General features: G+C 41.7%; 3 protein-coding genes across 4 annotated transcripts in view; 2 read left to right on the forward strand and 1 right to left on the reverse strand.

The window, feature by feature from the left end:
* ano8b (anoctamin 8b) overlaps positions 1-4,546 on the forward strand; it is a 40,327-nt gene extending 35,781 nt beyond the window's left edge. Inside the window, exon 19 of the mRNA XM_030049062.1 lies at positions 170-4,546. Within this exon, the coding sequence (XP_029904922.1) occupies positions 170-901 (732 nt within the window). The 3' untranslated portion in view covers positions 902-4,546. The remainder of the gene's footprint in view (positions 1-169) is intronic.
* Positions 4,439-21,602, forward strand: abhd8b (abhydrolase domain containing 8b). 2 transcript variants are annotated; one of them, XM_030049098.1, is made up of 6 exons: positions 4,439-4,450; positions 14,972-15,110; positions 15,630-16,436; positions 17,134-17,304; positions 17,743-17,959; positions 18,547-21,602. In XM_030049098.1, the coding sequence occupies exons 3-6, from the start codon at positions 15,640-15,642 to the stop codon at positions 18,817-18,819; spliced, it is 1,458 nt and encodes a 485-aa protein (XP_029904958.1). In that variant the 5' UTR covers positions 4,439-4,450; positions 14,972-15,110; positions 15,630-15,639; the 3' UTR covers positions 18,820-21,602. The 2 variants fall into 2 exon arrangements, with proteins under 2 accessions (XP_029904958.1, XP_029904957.1); XM_030049097.1 differs by lacking the exons at positions 4,439-4,450; positions 14,972-15,110 and adding an exon at positions 11,446-11,688.
* Positions 4,699-8,733, reverse strand: dda1 (DET1 and DDB1 associated 1). The gene is made up of 5 exons (XM_030049122.1): positions 8,398-8,733; positions 7,542-7,622; positions 7,274-7,325; positions 7,060-7,121; positions 4,699-6,899 (listed from the first exon to the last, which is right to left on the reverse strand). Exons 1-5 carry the CDS (start codon positions 8,404-8,406, stop codon positions 6,795-6,797), a joined length of 309 nt encoding a protein of 102 aa, XP_029904982.1. The 5' UTR covers positions 8,407-8,733; the 3' UTR covers positions 4,699-6,794.
* Positions 21,603-22,004: the final 402 nt, after the last annotated feature.

The following is a 22,004-nucleotide window of genomic DNA, read 5'->3' on the forward strand; positions in this document are numbered from 1 at the left end:
CTGCTTTGCAACATTGAAAGGAAAATAGGCTGTAGTGACCCCTGCAGTACCCTTGCAGGAGAGCTGCACAGTGAGAGATTTGTGGGAACACTGCAGTATTGTAATGCTTAGCTGGATTACTGCTGATTGTAGCTACAGTAAACTCATTGTAGAATGTTCCCTCCTGCAGAAGCACGAGCGGCAGGCGCAGCAACACTACCAGCAGCTGCAGAGGAGGAAGAGGGAGGAGGAAGAGAGGCAGAGGCAGGCGGAGCATATGGCCCGCAGGGAGAGGGAACGGGACGACAGTAAGGGTGACTCCTCTGGGGATCACCACCACGACAAAGGTCATGGCAGCAAACTACGCCCTGGGGGCGGGGGAGGAGGCAGTGGCGGGTCAGACAAACCCAAGAGACCCAGCTCTCTGCTGGCCAACAATAATGTGATGAAGCTGAAACAGATTATCCCACTACAGAGTAAGTTCTCCTCTGGCGGTGCCCGCTCCCCACAGTCGCCCACCGGCAGTGAGCCAAAACTCCCTGGCTTCCTGAGCTTCAAATTCCTCAAGTCACCTGAGAACAAGAAGGAAGTTGCCGCGGCCGCTGCTTCCACAGCAACCAATACCACGACGACAGCATTATCATCATCATCATCAGGTAGCGGCTCTCAGGAGCGTTCCCAGTCACCCAGCAAAGCCTTCAACCCTGGGAAACTGTTCAACTTTGGGAAGTCAGAGGGAGGGACCTGTGTGAATGGGGCACAGCTGCCCAGACAAGGGGAAGGATCGTCCTCGCAAGGGTCCGACAGACAGCCATCCAGGTCCGACTTGAACGGGGTCCCAGACGAGATCCCCTCGCCTGGAGGGGAGGGGTCCGAGAATGGACATTCAACAGACTTGGACCCGGCAGGCTCAAAAGCCTAGTAGCGCCAAAGAGAACAGACTCCTCTTTGGTTACATCTAACCTGAAGAAGTGAGGTGTTTACTGTGAGGAAAGGCCTGACTGGCCTTCCATGCTGTCACAGGCCATGTGTATACGTCCTGGAAGCAGAGAGAGGAAAAGATGAAGGAGATGAAAGATGACTGTTGACTTGTGGTGGTCTGCTTTTTTGCTGAGAGACAAAAATACAGGCTTTATAAGAACGACGTAAGCCCTCCTATCATGCCCGAAGAAAACACAAACTCACTCCCTTATGCACACACACACACACACACACACACACACACACACACACGCACACACACACACACACACACACTCAAACCCTTCCTTGTCTGCAATACATAAAGAAATGCATGAGCTGCGTTTCTGATATTTTTAAGCCTTTAAAACGGAGAGCTGTATTTCTTGATTTCATTTAGTCAGAAATTGTAAGCATCCTGGTGGTCTGCCACTAGAACTTAACAGTCTGTTTTGGGGGAAGATTTTTTTTTTTTTTTTTTTTTAAAAGCATACAGTGGTATGAAAGAATCAGATGTTACATCAAATAACTACTGAGAGTGTTCTTAGCTATCACAAAACAAATGGTCATTAGATATCTGTCTCATTTTTAACTGTGAGGGATTCTTGGGCTCTTCACTTTTATATTCGACTGGAAAGATTGGAAAAGCAATATAAATCAGTGTTTTAATTACAAACATGACTGCAAATCTGATCAATCATAACACATCAACCACAAGCCCTCCTAATAATAAGCACCCCTGATATATCACCAGCTTTATTTTCAAAGCGGAGGTGATATCGGAGCTTTGTACACTTCTTCCCATCCTGATGGCAATATTAGATTTGTAATAATGTGATAATGGCTCTGTATATGTCTTTTTGAAGAAAGGGGTGAAGAGTACGTAAAGAAGCACGGCAAGCTGTCACATAACAGTATTTCTCCCAAGCGAGAGCTAGGTGGATGAGAGACAGATAAAAAAGCAAAACAAACAAACAACAGCAGAGATGGACATGAGTGATTTTTGAGAATATGGGAATACAGAGTATGGAAGCCTGTTGTGTGCTGTTCCCCATCCAAGGCTGTAGACGTGGTTTTAGACGAGGATGGTGCTCCATTTCCATGCACACGGCTCTAACTAGACTTGGCAAATGAGTGTAGAGGTAAAGAAGTAACATTTGCACTAAACCCTTTACGCCCCGCAGAGGAACACATCTCTGTCTGCAGGGTGGAGGGCCAACACCAGCCTGCCTCATAACATTATGCAAAAGCTGGATTGTTTTCTTTTTCTCATTTCACACTAGATGCTGGCTTTCCACTTCTTGAACAACAAAGGGATTTTGCTAATCATTCTGATAAAGCTTATTTTTTATTTTTTAATTTCTTAATTTTACCGTAGTTGCTCTTATTTAAGTTAATCTCCATGTTGTTTTTGTATGTACCATTTTCTGTGCTGCTTTACTGTTTAATGGAATTTTACTTTTTTTTTTTTTTTTTTTTTTTTTAACCAAAGCTGTTCTGATTATACAGTAGAGCTAAGATTTATGTTCTCTTCATCATGTACGTCATTACCAGTAATGTTCATGATACAATTATCAGCTGCCATTCACCACTATTTCAGTTTTGCAGGGTTTCCAGAGGATGGTGCCAGAGTGCATTGAATTTATCTGCATAGCAAAATATTTGGGGGAGCCAGTCATTCTGATTTAACAGTATCCATGACATCGATGTCATATGTTGCAGTGAATGCAAAAAAAAAAAAAAAAAAAATTTGAGAGTTGGGCTGAGGCTTAAAAATATTTTGAGAGGGAAAGGTATCTGGATATCCTCTGGGCATTAGATAAAGAACACACATAAACATAAGAGCATCAAGAAGTTGCAGAGGCTATTGCACTGCATAACAGAGAGACCCAGCTTGGCTCTGCAGTCGCGCTGAGAGATGGAAACATTAACTATGCATTTCCACACCATCGCCTCTGGCAAGGATCTTTGCAATAACATTGAATTGTTGGAAATTCACCTGTAGTGTTCTGCTCTAGACTGGCCCCTACCATCACACTGCATTATCCCCAGCCAAACTCTATGCACCTTGTCCTGACACAGTAAACATCTGCTTGGGTGCCCTCGATGGTTACTTTCAGTGTTGGCAGATTCACCAATCATGAGCAGTTCTCTCTCAGTATCCCTTCTGTGTTTCATGTCTAATATGAGGAAAGAAACACAACACAATTAAAGCGCATAATAATCTCGTCCATCCTCTGCGTGCACAGAATGTGTCCAATCCTGGCGTGTTGATGACAATTATAAGCAATCAGGTTTCTGTCTTTGTCACTGTCAGTGTAAATAAATTTACAGTAAAACTAGTGCACGGTTCAGTTGAATAACAACAGGACAGATAAAAATGTACTTCTGCGAAAAGGCAAAAAAATATATATATATATGCGATTCTCTTACTGAGTTATTGAATGCAATAAGGAAAGAGAAACGACAGCCATTTGTGTGGTCAAAGTGTCATTTTACTGCCGTTCTGTGTTCTTTTATGCATCTGGAAATCGTTTATTATAAATGTAAAATGAGATGCAAGGCCAAGAGATATTGAATATCTTCAGTGTCTTTGAATATCATTCTCGCAGGCTGGTTATGTTGTGTAGGGGACACTCCATCATGGAGCAGCGTAGTAGAGATCAAGGCTTTCATACAGATGGCTTAGCAGAGCTGAGCATGCTCTCATTAACATCTTTATTCTTGCAGCATTTGGATTTCAGGGATGGATGATGCCATAATGCAATAGACCTCATGTATCATCTTTTCATCCATCATTATGAAAGGGGAAGTTAGGTCCAAAATGGGATTGAGTAAAGTAAGAGATGAAATATGACCATTTGCTGATGCTACTGAAACACCACAGGGGAGGTTAGTGCCTCATTTTAATTCTTCCTTATTCAGGGAAAAAATGTCACATCAAGTTTAATTTTAATGTATACAGTAGACATGAGTAGAATCAGACAATTTGATCACCACGTTCACTATTGCACTCCTGGGAGCAGCAACAAATTGTCCTTTTCCACAGATTGTTGTAAATCCCAAAGTTAATCTCTGTTAAAAAAAAAAAAAAAAAAAAAAGTGTTGGCTGAGGTAAATTACTAGTTTGTTGATAGCTTAAACAGGAGGCATTTCATCAAGAGACATCACCATCACACTCTTCCCTTAGGCCAAGCACAGGCATCCCACACAAAAGCAAACCTTCAGCAGCTCTTGAACTGAGGCTCTTCAGCCGTCTCTGAAACACGCTGTCGAGCCGACAGCGGTTCTTAAGTGTTCTGTCTAGATTTTTTCAAGTGCTGTCATTCAAATGTGGAATCAGAGAAATGGGAGTGAGTGAGTTCAGTAAATGTTCTGTTGATTTGGATCTGAAGAACGGATGTGTAGAGGTGATGCTGTCACCGCAGCCTGACCCGAACCTCAGAGCGAAAGATAAAGACGTTCTCATGGAAGCCTCACTTACTGAAAAGACATCATATGCTCTTCCAATGTACCACTGTACAAAAAAAAATCTTTTCAAGAAAAAATACAATACTGGGAAATGGGATTATTTATTTCTTTTAATTTATTTTGTCATATTTTTGTAAGACCTGGAAAAAAATAGTTAATAAAAACTATTTCAAATGTACTTCATGTTGTGGCCAACTTGTTCTTCTTCCTCACATTGTGACTTACTTAATCCGATAAACAGCAGATGATAAAACAAATTATCCACTGAAAGCATCACAAGATAACAACTGAGTTTCAATCCAGTTTTATTCCAGCAAAGCTAAAAAGAACAGAGTTATCTAATACACATAAGATGGGGCAAGGCTTAGGGTGTTATTGAACAGTCAAACTATTTGAGCAGAAGCATAACATGGTTTTACGCTTCAAAAACAGACAGGGTATGTACACTGTAGGTAGGAAGAGAGATGACTGACCACACTGTCAACCCACATTGCAGCATCTACCGATAAAAGGACAGGAGGCTTTGCCGTGAATGTGCTGGGCAGTGTTAACAATCACATTTAAAAAAGGTCTATATTCAGTGTTGATCAGTATTTGACACCAATACAAACTGAATCTCAGGATCAAGGCAGGATGGCGACTGCACTTTGCTGTGCATGCTTATTGTGCATTCCATGGCAGAAAATATAATACCCTTTTCAAACCCGCTGTGTTCAGCTCGATGCAGCTCTCAGAGTAAAACCATGCAGGGCTGACACCAGCACAGGACAACCAGTACAGCTAGCCTGAGCCCCGAGCCGGGGAGGAAAAGGAGCCAAACCACAAGGAAAGGTTAGACGGCTGGATATCTTCCCAAGTCACAGGAAGAGAATGCCTCGCCTCCCGCTCCCCCCCCTTAGTTTTACTGCTGGCCCAGAGCACTTGGACCAGCCCTGGAAACATTAACACACATTGCAAGATAACTTCCACTGGGCATCGGAGCTCTTCTCTTTTCTTTACAGGGGTCATTGTGTACAATACCCATGGACATGTATAATATTACAAAAAGGCAGACACAATGTTATTCCATTGGAGAAACTACATCTGGCACTGGCTATTATTTACACACAACATAATGTAGGCTATAAATTTTCCCTTTGCCATACATGTACTGTACATATTTTTCTTCACTACCTGTGCTGTTACCTAGTTGTGCAATTGAAAACTCAAACATTATAAATTTGCAATTCAATATTTCAGATAACTTTTTAAATTCTTCAACTCGTACATCCTTTGAGGAAAGAGCAGGTAAACCTTAGATCAATCTATTGCTGAACCCATTCGTCTTACTTGCCTCGGTTAGCCAGAAGGCGGCGCTAGATGTAAAAAGTATCTCTCAGAAACACCAACACAACATTTAACCAACAAGCACAAGCCCCAAAATAGAACTGAGATATTGTTATTGAACATAAACACAAATTTAAGGGGTGTTCTGGAAGAGTTTCTCCTATGTTGTGCTGTTCTTCACAGTGCATTCTTGGTTCTGCTGAATCAAGGTGTGGAGAAATGTTGCAATGCCCCCATGTGGCTGCAGAGTGGGCAGTGAAACTGAGGGTGGGCACTGTGGCTGGCAGGAAGCTCATTGCCAAACATAAACAATAATAGTTTTAATAAAAATAAAACAGTAACAAAATCTCTTTGCACTAATCAGGACAGACTCTTTCCAGTAGTTTTTTTTTTTTTTTTTTTTTTGACAGAAAGCTACACAAGTCACATACCAGTATGAGACTCTTTATAAGGGTAGTGTAGTGGCTGACATTTCTGTCAAGTCCATCTCTTGACGTTCAATCTGCTCTGCCATTCTTTCATCGACTCACTCACCTGATACACACATACAGCTCAGCAGGCATACAAACAACCTCACATACACCAACAAACACAGGGTGAGGCCAAAAAAAATAATAAAAGCAACATCATTATGAGGTTTCCTCACTGATGATGGCTCTGTTCATGTCCAAGAAGGTCAAGATAATTTCAGTCACCAAGCAGTGACTTTGAGAAGTATCTTTTTTTTTCTTGTGGGGAAAACTGTTCAATATCATTTAGGATATTTTCTGGTTACATTATCTCCATGTGTGGTAACTGTGTTGCAAGGGTCTCCTTCATCCTGGAATACACTCGTTACATTAATAAACAGATGCATCAGATGATAAGAATAATTCTACTTGAAGTCATCAGGATCTCCCTCACTCATTATGGGATGAACGGGCTGATTTCATGCCAGGAAATGCATCCTGCCATACTACAGAACCACCACAACGCTTTTATGTTTCATTTATATTGGCTATGCCCTGTAAACGCAATCATACACACTCACAAACACACGGACACACAGACACACACACTTATGAGTCCTCATTCATCTCTTGGCTATCTGTCCTGGCGATCTTCCGTGGAGGTGCTGGGCTGTCGCTCTCACCTTGTTCCTGTTCTCTCTTCTTTGCTGCATTCTGTTCAAACAAACAGTGGAGTACAACATCAATAAAAAAATCGCCACTACATGGTACTCTAGCCTAATAAAGACCGACAACTTTACTGTCTATAAATGATGACAAAACTGGAAAATTAACTTGCAGCGCATGACTTGTAGAGGGGCTGCCCCATGCTCACCTTTTTGTCCCACTGCTGATGAAGGTAGCGCAGGAGGATATTGGTTTTCTCTGTTACAATAACTGCGGAGACAACAGCCAGAATATTGTCAACATTACTGAAAATCAATTAATGGCCCCTTTTAATCTGCCCGTGTAGTTAAAAGACTTCAATAATGAAGTGAAACAATGTGATTTTGAGCAGAGATTCACTGTTTAATCAGTTTGGTACTTACTCTGCTCTGAGGGGTATTCACGGGTTGGAAGGTACACAGAGGGCCTCCGGTTCTACATAGAAAGACGTTTACAGGTTACAAATACAGTAACACACTCGTCTTACATCTTTGACACGCCATATATAATGGTTAAGATATAACACGTGTGTCTTTGATAGCTCCTATGTCATTAATTTCTCAATAAAGGCTGATAAGACAAATTTGTACAGTGCAGCCTGAGGTAACAACCTCCCTCAAGAAAATGAATATATTTTTGTTGGCTACTCACAGATGCTTTACACACGGAGTCTGCGTGGAACCTGCTGAAGTTGCTCTTATTGTAGACAGGAAGCCCTTTCAGGAAATCAGCCTGTTGGGGAAAAGGTGATGTGATCAGTAGACTGATCAAGTTTGATGTGCTGTGTGATTGAGTGGACCTTCCCTTTCATCTTACATCTAATCAGACCCAAAAGACTACAAATCACTCACGATCTGTGCCTCCACAGTAATTCTACCTTTAGCATACAAATTAAATTCTGTAAGATATGACACATTGCATTCAAAATGAATGGTTTGTCCTTAGCCTGGTCTCTCCTGAGCTGAACAGTAAATCATAATTTCTGTAATTGAAACCTGTAGCTAACAGGGTGCAGGCATTCCGTGACCACAGCAGCCAAAGCTGAAATCGGAGTTAATGTCAATATGGGGGTGAAGAATCCTCCAATGCAGACATGAGAAAGGCGAGGTGGTGAAAAACACACCGGGTGGGGAGACCCTGCAAATGACTGAGGACAATAGTCACTGAGCCTATGGGCGTTCCCTCATCTGAGCCACTGATGAGAGCTAAAGGGCCTGCTTTTGCTTCAGCAGACCTCCGTGCAACGCCGCCAGCTGCCTACAATCTTAAATTGAATGCATCATGTAGGATCTATGGCAAAGTGGCATCAAATTAGCAAGAGGGAGCTGACCGGCTGAAACCACGAGTCCCACTGAGCGATGCCGGTTTGGCCTGGGTGAATGCCAGGAGAGGAGAAGCCGGTGCTGCTAACAGCTCCCTAAAGTCAGCTAGCTCGATAGTTAGCTGGCATTTCCATCTCCCTAACTGTATTCTATGCTAATATTACTGGATTTTAGTCAATATTTACCTTTTCCATTATAACGGCGGATGTTTCTAACGTCTGTACGCCGACTTGTGGAGCTTGCGAGTTAAGGTTAGCCGCGCTAGCTCGCTAAGTAGCTAGCAATGCACAGATGTCCTCTTGCGCAGGAGAAAGACGCCCTTCACAAACAAGTTGTTGTTGTTGTTTCCATTCTAAATCCGCCGTAGCAACGAAAACCTCGACACTATGCTCAAAAGGGGGGGAAAAAAAACAAATAAATAAACAATCTACAGTTGTTACAGCATGAGTTAGCAGGCTAGTTCCACAGGAGTTCTGCTAGCATGATGGCTGGATGGTTCCGATGCTTCCTCGACCCCGCCCCCTGAGCGCCCATTGGCTGCCACTCGGTCCCACGTGGTGGTAGCTTGACGAGACAGCCAATCAGCATTAAACAGGACATTGGCTGTAGCATTTTATCCCCTCCCTAAAACATTAACAAGGCAGGCACTTTGCTCCCTCATGATAAAGCCTCATAGTAAGAAAAGAGCCGCTCAATAAGCAGTTAGTGCTAAAACAGCCTGCTGACAGTCTCTGGCGGGGAAATGCACCCATCAATACTTTCTGATTTTATCTTGGAACAGAGGCAAACCCCAGGGGAAAGTGTTGTTAGGTCTACTCTATTGTATTGTATTCTAATTTATTCTATATGACTCTGTTCTACTCAAGAGCAAGGCTGTATATTAAAAAGTTTAGTTGGTTACAAATTTTACTTGAAGTCAGAAGTGTGTGTGTGTGATTCCAGATGTTGGAAAAGAGTGACATTGTTTGACCTCTGAATCGTTTACAGCCCTAATCTCAGTGATGTTCGTTGACGTCCACTTTAAACCTTTTTCAGACACTTATCAGCAAATTAATTCATGTTTCCAGCTGCAGCGGTGCCACATGATGGCAGACCGTGAGCGAGTATCTGTGCTGCACAACAAATGCTTTGAATGTGACTGGCATGAATGGCTATTCAGAAATCGACCATGTTTCATCCAGCATACGAGTGCCCTCTATCTGCTTGATTTAAATATCACTCAGTCATGCACCAAGCCCTTTAAGTAAGTATCATAAACATGGCCATCCTTGTAAAAAAATATATTTCTGCATCTGAAAATTAAGCTTAGATGTGTTACAGCTGGAAGGAAGAAGGAGTGATGGGCTTGCTGGTTCTTGTCTCACCTCTCTCTGGCACCTGCCTCCTTTGGGCTCCGTGGAAACAGTTACCTAGCAACAAAAGCCATAGCAACTGCAACTGCACCAGCATCAGTACCGCTTAGGATGCATGGGTATGGGAGATGATAAGATGGAATTGTATTCATTTCTCCTGAGAGATGATTTCTTCTTCCAGGATTAGGCAATATTTTTTCGTGGATATGATAATCTTTCAGTGTTAAAATTTAAAATTCTTTGTCTAGTGGCTCCAGCTCAGCTCAGACGGTGTTGAAGATAAAACACCAGAGCTACATCAGGAGTCCAGAGTGAAACAATCCACAGAAAAGTGTTAAAATTAATTCTCAAACTCACAGACAGCCAGTTAGGGGTCGGCAAAGATTGACATATGATGATGCACATTAGGGATAAGTTGCTAGTTTAATGATAGTGGGAAAACTTGGTGAAATATGGTGCCATTGAGGGGCCACATGCTGAGGCAGGGACTCACCACACAGGAGAGCCAGATGAAATGATAAGTAGATTTAATGTTGATGTTTGGGGGGAAAAAACAGCTCACCCCCAAATGAAAACAAATACTTTCCTCCATGTCAGAGGACACGCCACTGAAGTTGTAGTGTCACCTCAGTTTTATATCTGCTCACTGCTGGTCACTGCATCGCACACTGAGCTGCAAGGCCAGGGCACAACAATAACGAAACAGAACACACCAATGTTGTTTCAGAGTTGAATGTTGTTGGAAACTCACTGCCTGTGGCACACTGATGGAGGAAATCCACACAAAACAGCAGGAAAAGACACTCATGCCATCACATCTCCAAATCTCACAGGATCTTTAACTCATATCACAACCATCAATAGCAGATATAACCCAGCTATAATGCTGTATACAAAATGGTATATCTGGTCAGGACTGCATCTCTCCATGGGAGCAATTGATTTTCACTCTTGGCAACAAGTGAGCACCAGTTAGGCAAATAAATTCACTTTTCAATACTGAGATATTTGAAAAACACACTAGCATTCAAACAACCTGAACATAACTTTATATTACACCTCAACATAAGTCTGTATTAATGCTTAGCTAAAGGACTTTGTCAACAAAAACACATTCTCCGTGAGTTGCTGTAAACCTGAATGTGGGAGGAAGTTTCTGTTTGAAATCATGGCAGAGTGGAAAATTTTTGTAAAACTCCAACAGAGGTTGAACAACTACAATATGATAAAACAGCTCAAAACTATACCAGGCAAGCACAGACATCCATGGCACACCAGACAATTTGACAATTTTAATTTATTGGGATTTATTTGATATTTGGTGATCCAGGGCCTTTTAATTAGGGAATTGGGCAGCCCCAGATCATGAAATAGCAGTGGAGGATGCAGGCGGGCTTCATAGGCTTATACACAAAAACTTAGTATAATTAATTTGTTTTACATGGGCTGTGACAGGTTTCTGTGTCGTGGTATTTAGTGACACAAAGGAGGCACCTTTGCTATTGAGGTATTAAGAAAAATCACTTTAATTATTTTTATTAACAGCACTGAGTTAGTGACTTTATCCTATTACACTTTTTCTTTTTCTAAAAAAAAAAAAATCTCTTATGATTACAGTGCTATATTCCCATAATAGCTTACCCTCATTGACTGTTATATTTTGGCAGTGGTGTTCCTTTAAAATATGTTATAAGACACTCCAGCCGTTTCTCGTTAGGCTCTGTAGTGTTTTTTCTCTCACGTCAGTCAGCGGTAGGGGGCAGCTTTAAACACCACTTTATATCCACACTCACAGCCTGTGTATCAAACGCCACCAGGTCGTGTGTTTAAGGACTAAAAACCATCCTGCCATGCGACTGCAGCCCCGGCGCGTCCCGGGGCGCCTGTACACCAACACCGCAACATGGAAGCGACGCACATATTTGGCTGTGCGTCTGAGCCCCTGAGAGACGCGCTGTAATGCTGGCGGCTATGCGGAGGCTACCTACAGGGCAGCAGAATCCAGATAAATTAGATTATTGGATTGACTGCAACAGATTATAGCTCGCCCGCTTCCTCGATGCTGCATAAGAAAACAACATCCATCTAATTATATTTCACGGGGAATTTTTTAAAAACAATAAGGTAAGGACTTTTGCTTTGCTCCTAGTCTATGAAATTATGTGTTTTCTTGAGCTGTGTATGATTGTTTTGACGGTAGTATGTACCTGTTTTGGCAACGGACACGAATTGGGCCATTGCAGATAAAGTTGCGCGGCTATCAGCCAGTAAAGCAGTGGATTGTTCAATATTTTTAAAAAATCGGAAATAAAATTTTATTTGTCAATACTGTAGACAAAGGGAGAAAACATTCTAGCACTTGCGCTATTTGCTGTATCAGACATTCAGTGAGTGGCCTATTGAACGCTCTTTATTGTCTCTGGTCAATAGATGGGGACCATCTGCCTCACTACCTCAGCCAGGTGGAACACACTTTATTTCACGAAATCAATAGCAACAGTCTTATTTAATTAATGAGAGGTGTTGCTTTTTTGTTTGAAATCATACATTATGTGTCGTTTTGCTTAGGTTCCTCATGTAAAATACTGCTGTTAAAATGATAGCTAGCCCATTAAGTGTAATATATATTTTGGATGTTATATGAACGTGTCTAGCTAAAAATGCCTCTTATAAGTCAAAAACATTCAAATGATGATTTTGATGAAGACAAGCAATCACTCACTGATTAATAATTGCAGTGTGCACGGATTTTTTCCCAAAAGCACAATTATTGCATGCATACTTCATTTAGTTTCTCATTGATGACTGGAGCAGGACTGTAGCTCACAAAGAAAGAAATATGAAATAAACTGCTTCCATGCAAAACAGCAGGCAGCGTGATGGTAAGATGAGGCCCGAAGACTTTGACACATGTGTAACATCCATTGCCACAGTAAACCTGATCCACTGTAGCTTTTGGATACATCAGCACAGCCTGCAACAACATTGACAAAGATACACTTGGGCACTGTGAGCATAAGACTTGAGTGCTGCTAGTGACCCAGCTATCCTGCAGCCAGCAAGTGAAATACTTGAGCACCTTGAAAAGGCCAAAGGCACTTGATGCTGATGTTTGCTGACACATACAGTAGTAATCCAGCATCTATCAACACTTGGATGCTATATTGTGGTTCTTTCTAATCCCAGTGATAGTCTCTACTCTTTTCTGGGCATCAATCCCCACTGTGATTCTTTCCAGCCTGCGTGAGTCCTTATATAATGGTTTGCAGTCTCAGACAAAAGAGGCTGTTTGGAGGCTACTAGAGTAAACAAACTCACAGTAGTTAAGGATGGTGCAAGATCATATGAAGTCATAAAGTTATACTTTTACCTCAAAATGAGAGACACATTACCCTGTCCAAGAAGGAATTAATCACATTTTGTCCACACTATTCATTTTGTTAAATGTTGGACAAGTCAGTCTGTGATTACGTTAGAGTGGGGATGATGTGAGGACAGCAAAAGGACAGAGGTCAGCAGAGGCCTGTATTTGTAATGCTCGAGCCAAATTAAATAACTACCATTACCCAGATGTGTTATAAGTTCAAGACAGTATGAGTTGTCTGTTTCAGCTGACTAGAAAGATCTTTTAATAGATTCACATTATGTAACACTGTAAGTGATAACTGAATCTGTATGCAGTTGCCTCAAGCACAGTGCAGCTAACTCTTTCAATCTGAATCAAGAGACATGCGGGACAGTTTATGTTGCCAATTTGGTTGCCAATTTCCTGCTCAGTGATTTGCTGCTCGCAGAGCAATTATGAAGAGTCTGACTCTGAAGTTTTCCTGAAAACACATCTGAACATGAATAATTCAGCACCATGTTTGCTCCTGCTTATTGAATAATATATATAGAGAGACTGGGAGCGACTGCACTGAAAAAAGGAAAGGGTGTGGCTTGCAAAACGCTCAATACATGCAATGTAATATTGCTCTCCCACTTAAAATAATAGCTGGATTTACTACATAACACCTCTATATAGTTGTAAAAAAAAAAAAAAAAAAAAAAAAGTGGTTATGAAGCATCATCCAGCAAGAGTCTGTTTTTAAAGTGACTTGCTGTTTTAGGTGGGAGGAGGCAGCATGGACCATCTACAAAGACTAAAGGCAAAGGCGGCGGATGTATGGGATTCTATGGATTCTATGATTCAAGAAGAGAGAAATAATTTGAATCGGGCTAGTCTTTAAGTGCAAATAATACATCTTGAAATATGCGTAATTGAAAATGACTATTATTATTATTGAAAATTCTGATAATGAAATACACTGTTATTAATAGGGAGTATACCGAAAAGGTTCAAATATTGCACAAGCTACAAATCAACACCAGATAATGTAGGGTGAAAAGGGAGCCTCGACTTGAAATTATCCTTTGGGTATGAGAGTAGTATTAGAGGAAAATGTGCTGACTTTGGTGATATCAAAATGACTCAGTTGGAAAACACACAGCACAGCACTGCTGTGTGGGGAGAGGATGTGAAATATAAGCAGAAAGGACGCAGAGTGAGTCGACCAGAGGGAAATACTGTTAATACAAACCCCAGCTGAAGGCAGCACACAGTGGATTTCAAGTCTTCAAAACATGCTTCAGATCACTCAGGGGGAAAAAAAAATGCTACTCAACAGTGAGCAGTGTTACTGTTTTCTCCGAGAGAGGAGGTAGACAGATTGTGGTTTGTGGACTTAAGACAGACAGACAGGCAGAGAGACAGAGGGTATAATCCCTCCTCGTAGGGAGGGGAGCAACAGGAAGGTCGGATAATGCTGCCAGCACACAGACAGGAGACCCTGCTAGACCGCTGTGCTGGTGCTGCCGATGGCAATTAACACCTAAGGAAAAAACCAACACATAGCTTCATGCAGAAATTACTGCAAGGCTGCATTTCTGAAAAGTCTCATCCATGAGGAAGAAATGTACTTTTCTTCATGGTACATTGGAAACAGCTGTGGTGAATACAATTTTTTTGCGCTTTTTTTTTTTGGAGGGGCCTAGTACTAAGTGGTTGAATTAGTGTGACATGAATAGGTAAAAAAAAAAAAAAAACATATGGAAAACAGACCATTCTGCATTTACCACAATTTACCACAATATAGAAACGCTCCCATGACTCAGATGGTGTTTGTGCAACTACAAATTTTTGTGCATGTTTATGATTCATATAATATGAGAGAGTTCAGTTGTATTATGACCTTCACTCGCAGAAAAGTGATAATCTTATTCTCTTTGCTTAATTTTATTCAAATAGCCTTAGTTCTTATAACTGTTTTCAGACCAGACATATTATCAAAAAAGTACTATTAATTATTAATATAATGTTTTTTTCCTGGATTTGTCTGGCCCTCTTAACATTCAGTGTATGGGATAGTGCAGAGTGAACACATGGTTGCCAGCTTTAACTCTGAGGGCTATTACTGTCCCTCTCTATTAATACCCCAGAAGGCAGTGCAAAAGGGAGGATGCTCTTAAGCTACGTCTGAGAGAAAGTATCCTGGGTTTAAGTCAGGGTAAGTAGTGGCCAAGTGGAAAGCCACAACAACTTGTTTACACGCCTGAATAACATCTGTGAAGGCTTCCAGCATTTGCTATTTTGATGTAGAGGTTTTCCATGTTTTGTGGCTCGGCATAAAAATGGCGCATGACGTTTTAATATTGCGTCTTTAATTGTCTTATCCTGTACTGCGTGTAACTTTCATGTGTTTCCTCAGTATTTTATGCCCACGTTGCTCAAGAGAAAAAATAGAAGGGTGTCGGTAGATTCAAAACTCTGAGTTATTTATCAACAGAATAAGAGATGAAATGACTGACAGTTGATTAGAATTGGTTTGGTCCTTATTAGGATATTCTAACGGTTTTAACTATCCTTGTAGCCCACACAGGTGTAAGTCAGAGTGAATGCTTAATTGCACTGTAAACATGGTTCATGCTATAATTTGTATTATACGTGCTTACAAGTTGATCTGTGTTTTTGTACATTCTTGTTTGTGTGTGTGTGTGTGTGTGTGTGTGTGTGTGTGTGCCTACAGACTGGCAGCCATGCTGACCAGCTTCGTGGATGGTGTTTTTTGCTGCCTAACCGGAAAGTCAACCAACGTCATAGTTCCCGTAGAAACCTCCGAACCCGCCGACGGCTTCGAGTTTGTGGAGGTGAAACCGGGTCGGGTCCTGCGAGTCCGACACATCATGCCTGACCGGCCTGTGGTGGAGGAGCCCACTGGGCAAGGTGGGAGTGTCAGCTGCAAGCGAAGGATCACAGTGTACCGCAACGGGCAGCTGTTCATTGAGAACCTGGGCGACAGGGCCAAGACAGAGCTGCCAAACTGCCAGAACGGAGAGACGGAGCCCAACTGCACGGTAGAGGTCGAACTGCCTGAGTGCAACAGCTCCTCACCACCCATCAGCATCCCTGAAGACAAGACCAACAGTGATACAGCCGGAAGGGATGGGGCAGCTGAAGCAGGAGCAGGGGAGGCTGCGGCGGCTACTGGAGAGGCTGACCAGTTGCAGCAACCCAAGAAGCGCAGGCGGAAGCCCAAGCGCACCGTGGTGATCGACTGCGAGAGGAGGATCTCGTGCTGTAAAGGGACGCACTCGGACGTGGCACTGTTCTTCATCCACGGGGTGGGAGGCTCGCTGGATATCTGGGGAAACCAGTTGGACTTCTTTTCCCGGCTGGGTTATGAGGTGATCGCCCCTGATCTGGCAGGTCATGGGGCCAGCTCAGCACCACAGATAGCTGCAGCGTACACTTTCTATGCCCTGGCTGAGGACATCCGACTCATCTTCAAGAGATACGCACGCAGGAGGAATATTCTCGTTGGACACTCTTATGGGTATGTGACATCATAAAGTTCATATAACCCAGTGGATCTCAAAGAGGGGTCCCGAACAAGGCAGCACAGGATTTCATCATCAAAGTGAAGAGTAGATATAAGTCACACATTTTCTGAGAAAGATCAGATGTCACTGTTGGAGCTACCCTTGGTGTTAAGAAGTATGGGAACCTTTGACATGTTCAGTTTCAACTGAACATATTTATCTTGATATGAGACTACATATCGTCTTCGGTTTTCGTTAATAATAGTGTGTTTATTATTCATTTTTTTAAAGGCTCCATTTTTCTGAACTTAGTAGACTGCTAACTCTGTTATTTGTCTCTACTTTGTTGTTAATCCCATCCTTATTACTAATGATTGTTTATCAAAATTCTGTGTCTTATATCTTATGAAAGCACCAATAGTCGCCACTAAAATATCATCACAATATCAGTATTGAGGTATCCGGTCAAAGATACAGTTTTTGATTTTGCTCTAATTTTCAGCTGTTACAATTATTGTGTACTAATTACATCAACTGCCATGTAACCAAGCAACTGCTTTTTGTACTCTGAATACTTTACAAATACGGTGTATGAGAAAAACACATGACTTTCACTCCCAAGGCAGGTTCTAAGTAAAGTATAAGTCAATATATTTTAATGTAGATATTATAATGTAAAGACTTCTCCTCTATTTTGCTCTGCTTGCCCAGAGTGTCGTTCTGTACATTCCTGGCCCACGAGTATCCAGACCAGGTCCACAAAATGGTGATGATAAATGGCGGAGGTCCCACAGCTCTGGAGCCCAGCCTCTGCTCCATCTTCAATCTGCCTACCTGTGTGCTTCACTGTCTCTCCCCGCTGCTGGCCTGGAGCTTTCTCAAGTAAGACTGGCTGTAAAACACAGGCAGCAGCATGACAGTGAGCGAGAAATGAGACATGTAGCGCCGTCCCTATTGTATTTGCCACACAGCATCCAAAACTCTCACATTTTTTGGCTTACCTGCCCAGGACCAAATGACTAAACTAAAGTAAGAGTTACATTCCATGAATAATTTTTTACCAGCCAAAATAATTACTGCACATATTTCACAGGAATATGTCACCTACCTGTTTTTAATGCCATTTCATACGTAGAATCAGGATTTTGATTTTTAAATTAAAATTCGCTTGCTGACTTACTTTGGCCTGACTTACCATTAAGTACAATGGAATTCAACTTATTAACATGATCAGCGATGATACAACCCAGGTTTTCAAACGTTTCTGTATTCATTAATCTGTGGCGTTTTGATTGTGCTCCTCCGCTCCTCCTGCTACAGGGCAGGCTTTGCTCGGCAGGGTGCCAAGGAGAAGCAGCTGCTCAAAGAGAACAATGCCTTCAACGTGTCGTCTTTCGTGCTGCGTGCCATGATGAGCGGGCAGTACTGGCCTGAGGGGGACGAGGTCTACCATGCTGAGCTCACAGTCCCCATCCTGCTGGTGCATGGCATGTACGACAAATTTGTCCCCATCGAAGAGGACCAGCGCATGGCAGAGGTAAGGAGGCTGTCGTCAGCTTGTGCCAGGCAACTTCAAGCCTGTGTTGAGCCCAGAAGCCAAACTATGAGAACACCGACCCTAAGAAATACATTGTGTCCATAGTAATACTTCTGGCATACTGGGTCCCAATCTCAAATTTAAGTAATGAAGTACCTGGTGGTCAAAATCAGTCATGTTTCATGTGATGATCATAAGAATTCGGGTCACAATGGGCAATTTGTTGAAGATTATATTCTTCTTTGTCTGATGCTCAAAACCTTGCTATGCCTCTTCACCTGACTTTCATCTGCTTTGTTTGGAGAATAATCCCAACTCTATTCCTTTTCACTGGGTGACCTTGTTTTCCCTCATCTGTCAGTCTGGCATTTAAACTACTCCTTTGTCAGGCAAATGAGACCAAAATAACATGCATACCATCATGGGCTGTGAGAAAGAAAGTATTATGAATATTACGTACTATATTTTTTGGCAAAATTGCCCATCTACCGTAGACTGCCACAAAATATTAAATTTGCAATACACCAATGCAGTCCTCTGTGCTAAGATGATGATTCCAGACATTTTTGCCCTCTATTTTCTGTCAGATCCTCCTGATGGCCTTTTTGAAGGTCCTGGATGACGGCAGCCACATGATCATGATGGAGTGTCCTGAGGCAGTGAACACACTCCTGCATGAGTTCTTCCTCTGGGAGCCTGAGACCCAGCCAAAGAAAGAGTCCAAAGCTCGTCCAGAGACTGCCAAAGCCCGACCTGACACCACCAAGACCACCTGTGAAACTGCCAAGGTCCGACCTGCGACTGCCCAGCACAACTCCTCAAACTGCGGTTCACAGGCAGACAGCAAGACCAAAAAATAACTCAAGATGTTCTGCTAAAATGTTTTGGTAAAAGCTCAAAGCTGAGGCTTCCAGTGGTTGTTACTGTGCACCATGGCTAGCCATGACCTTATGTGTCCTGCTGAACTGAGCTGTTTGTACGGCTGTACCTGTACAGGGTGAATAAAATTAGCCAGTTCCTGTGAACTGGTTTGTGAACAGGTCCATCTTACTGTTGGACCCGTGGAGGTGGGACACAGCGTCTGAGGGCGGATTTTGACTCCAGACTCCAAACCTTGCCCTAGCGGCAGAGATGAAGAATGGAGGAAGAGGAGCTCCAATGATGTGGTGACACATTGGAGATGTTTGATATCCATTCTGCAGCTTTAGGCTCCAGCACAGGAGACATGGCTGTGCCTTGAGGTGGTGTGTGACTAAGGAAGGGCAAGCAGAGCAGGAGATAGAAATACAGTAACACGCATTGTGTATGGCAGTCGTCATAAGAGCGGGATCTGAAATTTACATCCACCAAGTGCCAAATGTTGGTAAAGTTTGTCTTTGGTGGATAAATTAATGTGTCACTGGCTACACTGTCAATATCATGTGAATATCTATAGACGGTCTTTGGTCTTTGCTGGTTCTCATTCTGCTGACTCCCCGCTGACCAGCGACGCTGTGTGACCGCGATCAAAGCAACGCAAAGAACAGAGAGCCAAACAATGGCTCTGTACCAGACAGGTTCCTGATTGGCTGCCTGTTACACTGCTTTAAACAAAGCAGTAGCAACACATAGTAACTTCTATAGTGTGTGTGTATGTGTGTAGTTGACTTCTGTTGACCTTAATGATGAAATACAAACTTGAACACATACAGTATAAAATACTGTACACAAAATAGCACCGAAAACATGACAATAGACAATTTTCTGTAAAAGAAAGAAAGAAAAAAAATGATATCAATTATTTTGTCTAGTAAAAAGTATTCTTGGCACGCACATTTTTTAAAAAAAGTTTACCAGCCTTTGGCAAATGAGCCACATTAACCTCAGGCACTGTTTATGAGGTTCAAAGATGAGAAGTAACTTGCTGATTGTAGTTATGTGACTACAGCAGCTGCTTGTGGTATTCAGGAGTAAAATAAGAATAAATAAAAAAAAAAAAATAGTTTACAGTGTAGACAGTTGGGTGTTGAGTAACTGGGTTGTGAGTACTCAACCCTAAAGATGGACGCATGATAAGGAAATTCTCTAAAAGTAAATTTTCTGCTTCCTACTATCCAGGTCCATGTTTGCTAAATAAAGTGTGGCCTGGTTAATTTAACAGTGCGGTCTAATAATCTGTGACCTTACATGGACAGTAGGAGTAGAAATGTAAAAATCAAATTTGCATTATCATAATCATAATGAAACATCATATAGTAGTTCTGAAAGTTTCGATTGAAGTGTATCAGGTAAATGCAAAATCAGTATTTTGTAGTCAATAGAAACAACACAAGTGGAGCATATCCTACATGTTGCAATTGCTTTATATTGATTTATATGCTGTTTTATTCATTTTCACAAAAAACAAACATATTATTTTTTCTACGCACTGAAACCACGCTACTGGCAAGAGTAACATTTGAAAATATTTATAAATATTTATTCAGTGATCTGTTTAAGGTGTTTTTGCAACGTAATGATGTGCTGGTAGCATCTTTGATAGTTAAAATGCCTGATATGACTGAAGCGACTGACAGTGACTGACAATCAGAGCTGCTCGCTATGTAGCTTTCATGCAGTATTAGACAGCACTTCTTATATAAGAGTCATATTTCGACTCTTGGTTGGTGGTTGCACTGCCTCCTGCAAGACGCACTATGTTTACAGCTGTTTAATATAGTAATCTTGTAAACCTTGGCTTGCTTTCTTTCCAGCGAGGCAACAAGTCTGTGCTTAGGAAGACGTAAGAAGCCCTTATGAAGACCGGGATTGCTCTGTAAATGATATGCATTTATTTCCATGCTGAATGATGATTGTGTCCCCGGGGAAGTGAAGACAAGCGCTGATATATTAATACTTATAAGAACTGTATTTAGACACCTCTCTCTCTGTCTTTCTCTCGAGACTAAGTATTGTTTTCTAAGTCTGGTGCACGAACATGAGAGGCCAAGTGTCGTGTCTGATAAGTGTCCTCATACATTGATCGCATCAATGTATCAAAATACTCTGTAGCTTTACTGTTTAGCGCCTCAACAATTTGCTATGAACTCTTGTGGTGTAACTTTACTGGGCAGATAGCCGGTTTTAGAAAGCTATTATGCCCCCTACAGTATGACTGTTATCCAGCAACTACAGTAGACTGTGTATGTGTTTACAATAGCTGCAATAGTACAACCATTTAAAACTCTCACAGTCCCTCATGTAGAGAGATCCCATCTCCTGTGCAGTAGAACAAAGCAGTTTTCATTATTTTGTCACTGATTCCACAGTATTTGATAGAGTTCATATATAGAGTATACTTTTTATACTTCCTATACGTGTATTTGTGATTGATTATTATTATTATAGACCTCAGAGAAATGTATAGATGCAGTTCTGATAAGAGAAATGCAACTGGTGAACTGAGTTGTGACTCACAAAGCTCACATGTATCCAGTTTAGTTGATACACTTCATGGATGGTTTCCTCACAAGTCTCGATTTTGAGGAAAATGTCCACATCACATTTTCTGCACTTATGTGTCTTAAATTTTGTTACTGTGTTTGCCTTTGACAGTGACTCCAGAAATGAACTCCTGACATAAAAATGTTACATTTTATCAAAATAAAGTCTTATGAATTTTCAACTACTTTGTCAGTGTTTAATAGTGGTTTTTACAGTGTCATGCTGATGTACCTTTTGAGTAAGCCATGCTGCCTTCAATTTGTGTCCTGTCTTTTGAGGACCTCTAGTGTTTCCTGACAGTATTGCAGGATATCCGTCATGCGTCTGCTTCCTCATCTGGCACGCTCTGGTTGGATGTATGAAACTCAAATGAAATCAGACCAGATCAATGTATGTGATCTGGATTGCATACTGTAATATTAAAATATGATCTTAGCTACCTTTGTAAGGCCAGTGTGATGTGACAATGGCTGCTGCTCTGCATGGACAAGACTTGGATATTCAATATTTAAAAGAAAATAACATGACTTATAGAGACAGGAAGTGACTTCATGACAAATTATGAACATGATGACTAAATAAA

The sequence above is a fragment of the Myripristis murdjan genome, chromosome 4, assembly GCF_902150065.1.
Source record: "Myripristis murdjan chromosome 4, fMyrMur1.1, whole genome shotgun sequence".
NCBI lineage: Eukaryota > Metazoa > Chordata > Actinopteri > Holocentriformes > Holocentridae > Myripristis > Myripristis murdjan.

Excerpts from the sequence above, each read along its gene's own strand:
- dda1 (XM_030049122.1), bottom strand. Across the intron at positions 7,326-7,541 it reads ACTCCGTGTGTAAAGCATCT|AACCGGAGGCCCTCTGTGTA; the intron begins GTGAGTAGCCAA and ends CTTTCTATGTAG. Across the intron at positions 7,122-7,273 it reads TGAATACCCCTCAGAGCAGA|TTATTGTAACAGAGAAAACC; the intron begins GTAAGTACCAAA and ends TTGTCTCCGCAG.
- abhd8b (XM_030049098.1), top strand. The coding sequence starts at position 15,640 with ATGCTGACCAGCTTCGTGGATGGTGTTTTTTGCTGCCTAACCGGAAAG. Across the intron at positions 16,437-17,133 it reads CTCGTTGGACACTCTTATGG|AGTGTCGTTCTGTACATTCC; the intron begins GTATGTGACATC and ends CTGCTTGCCCAG. Across the intron at positions 17,960-18,546 it reads AGGACCAGCGCATGGCAGAG|ATCCTCCTGATGGCCTTTTT; the intron begins GTAAGGAGGCTG and ends ATTTTCTGTCAG.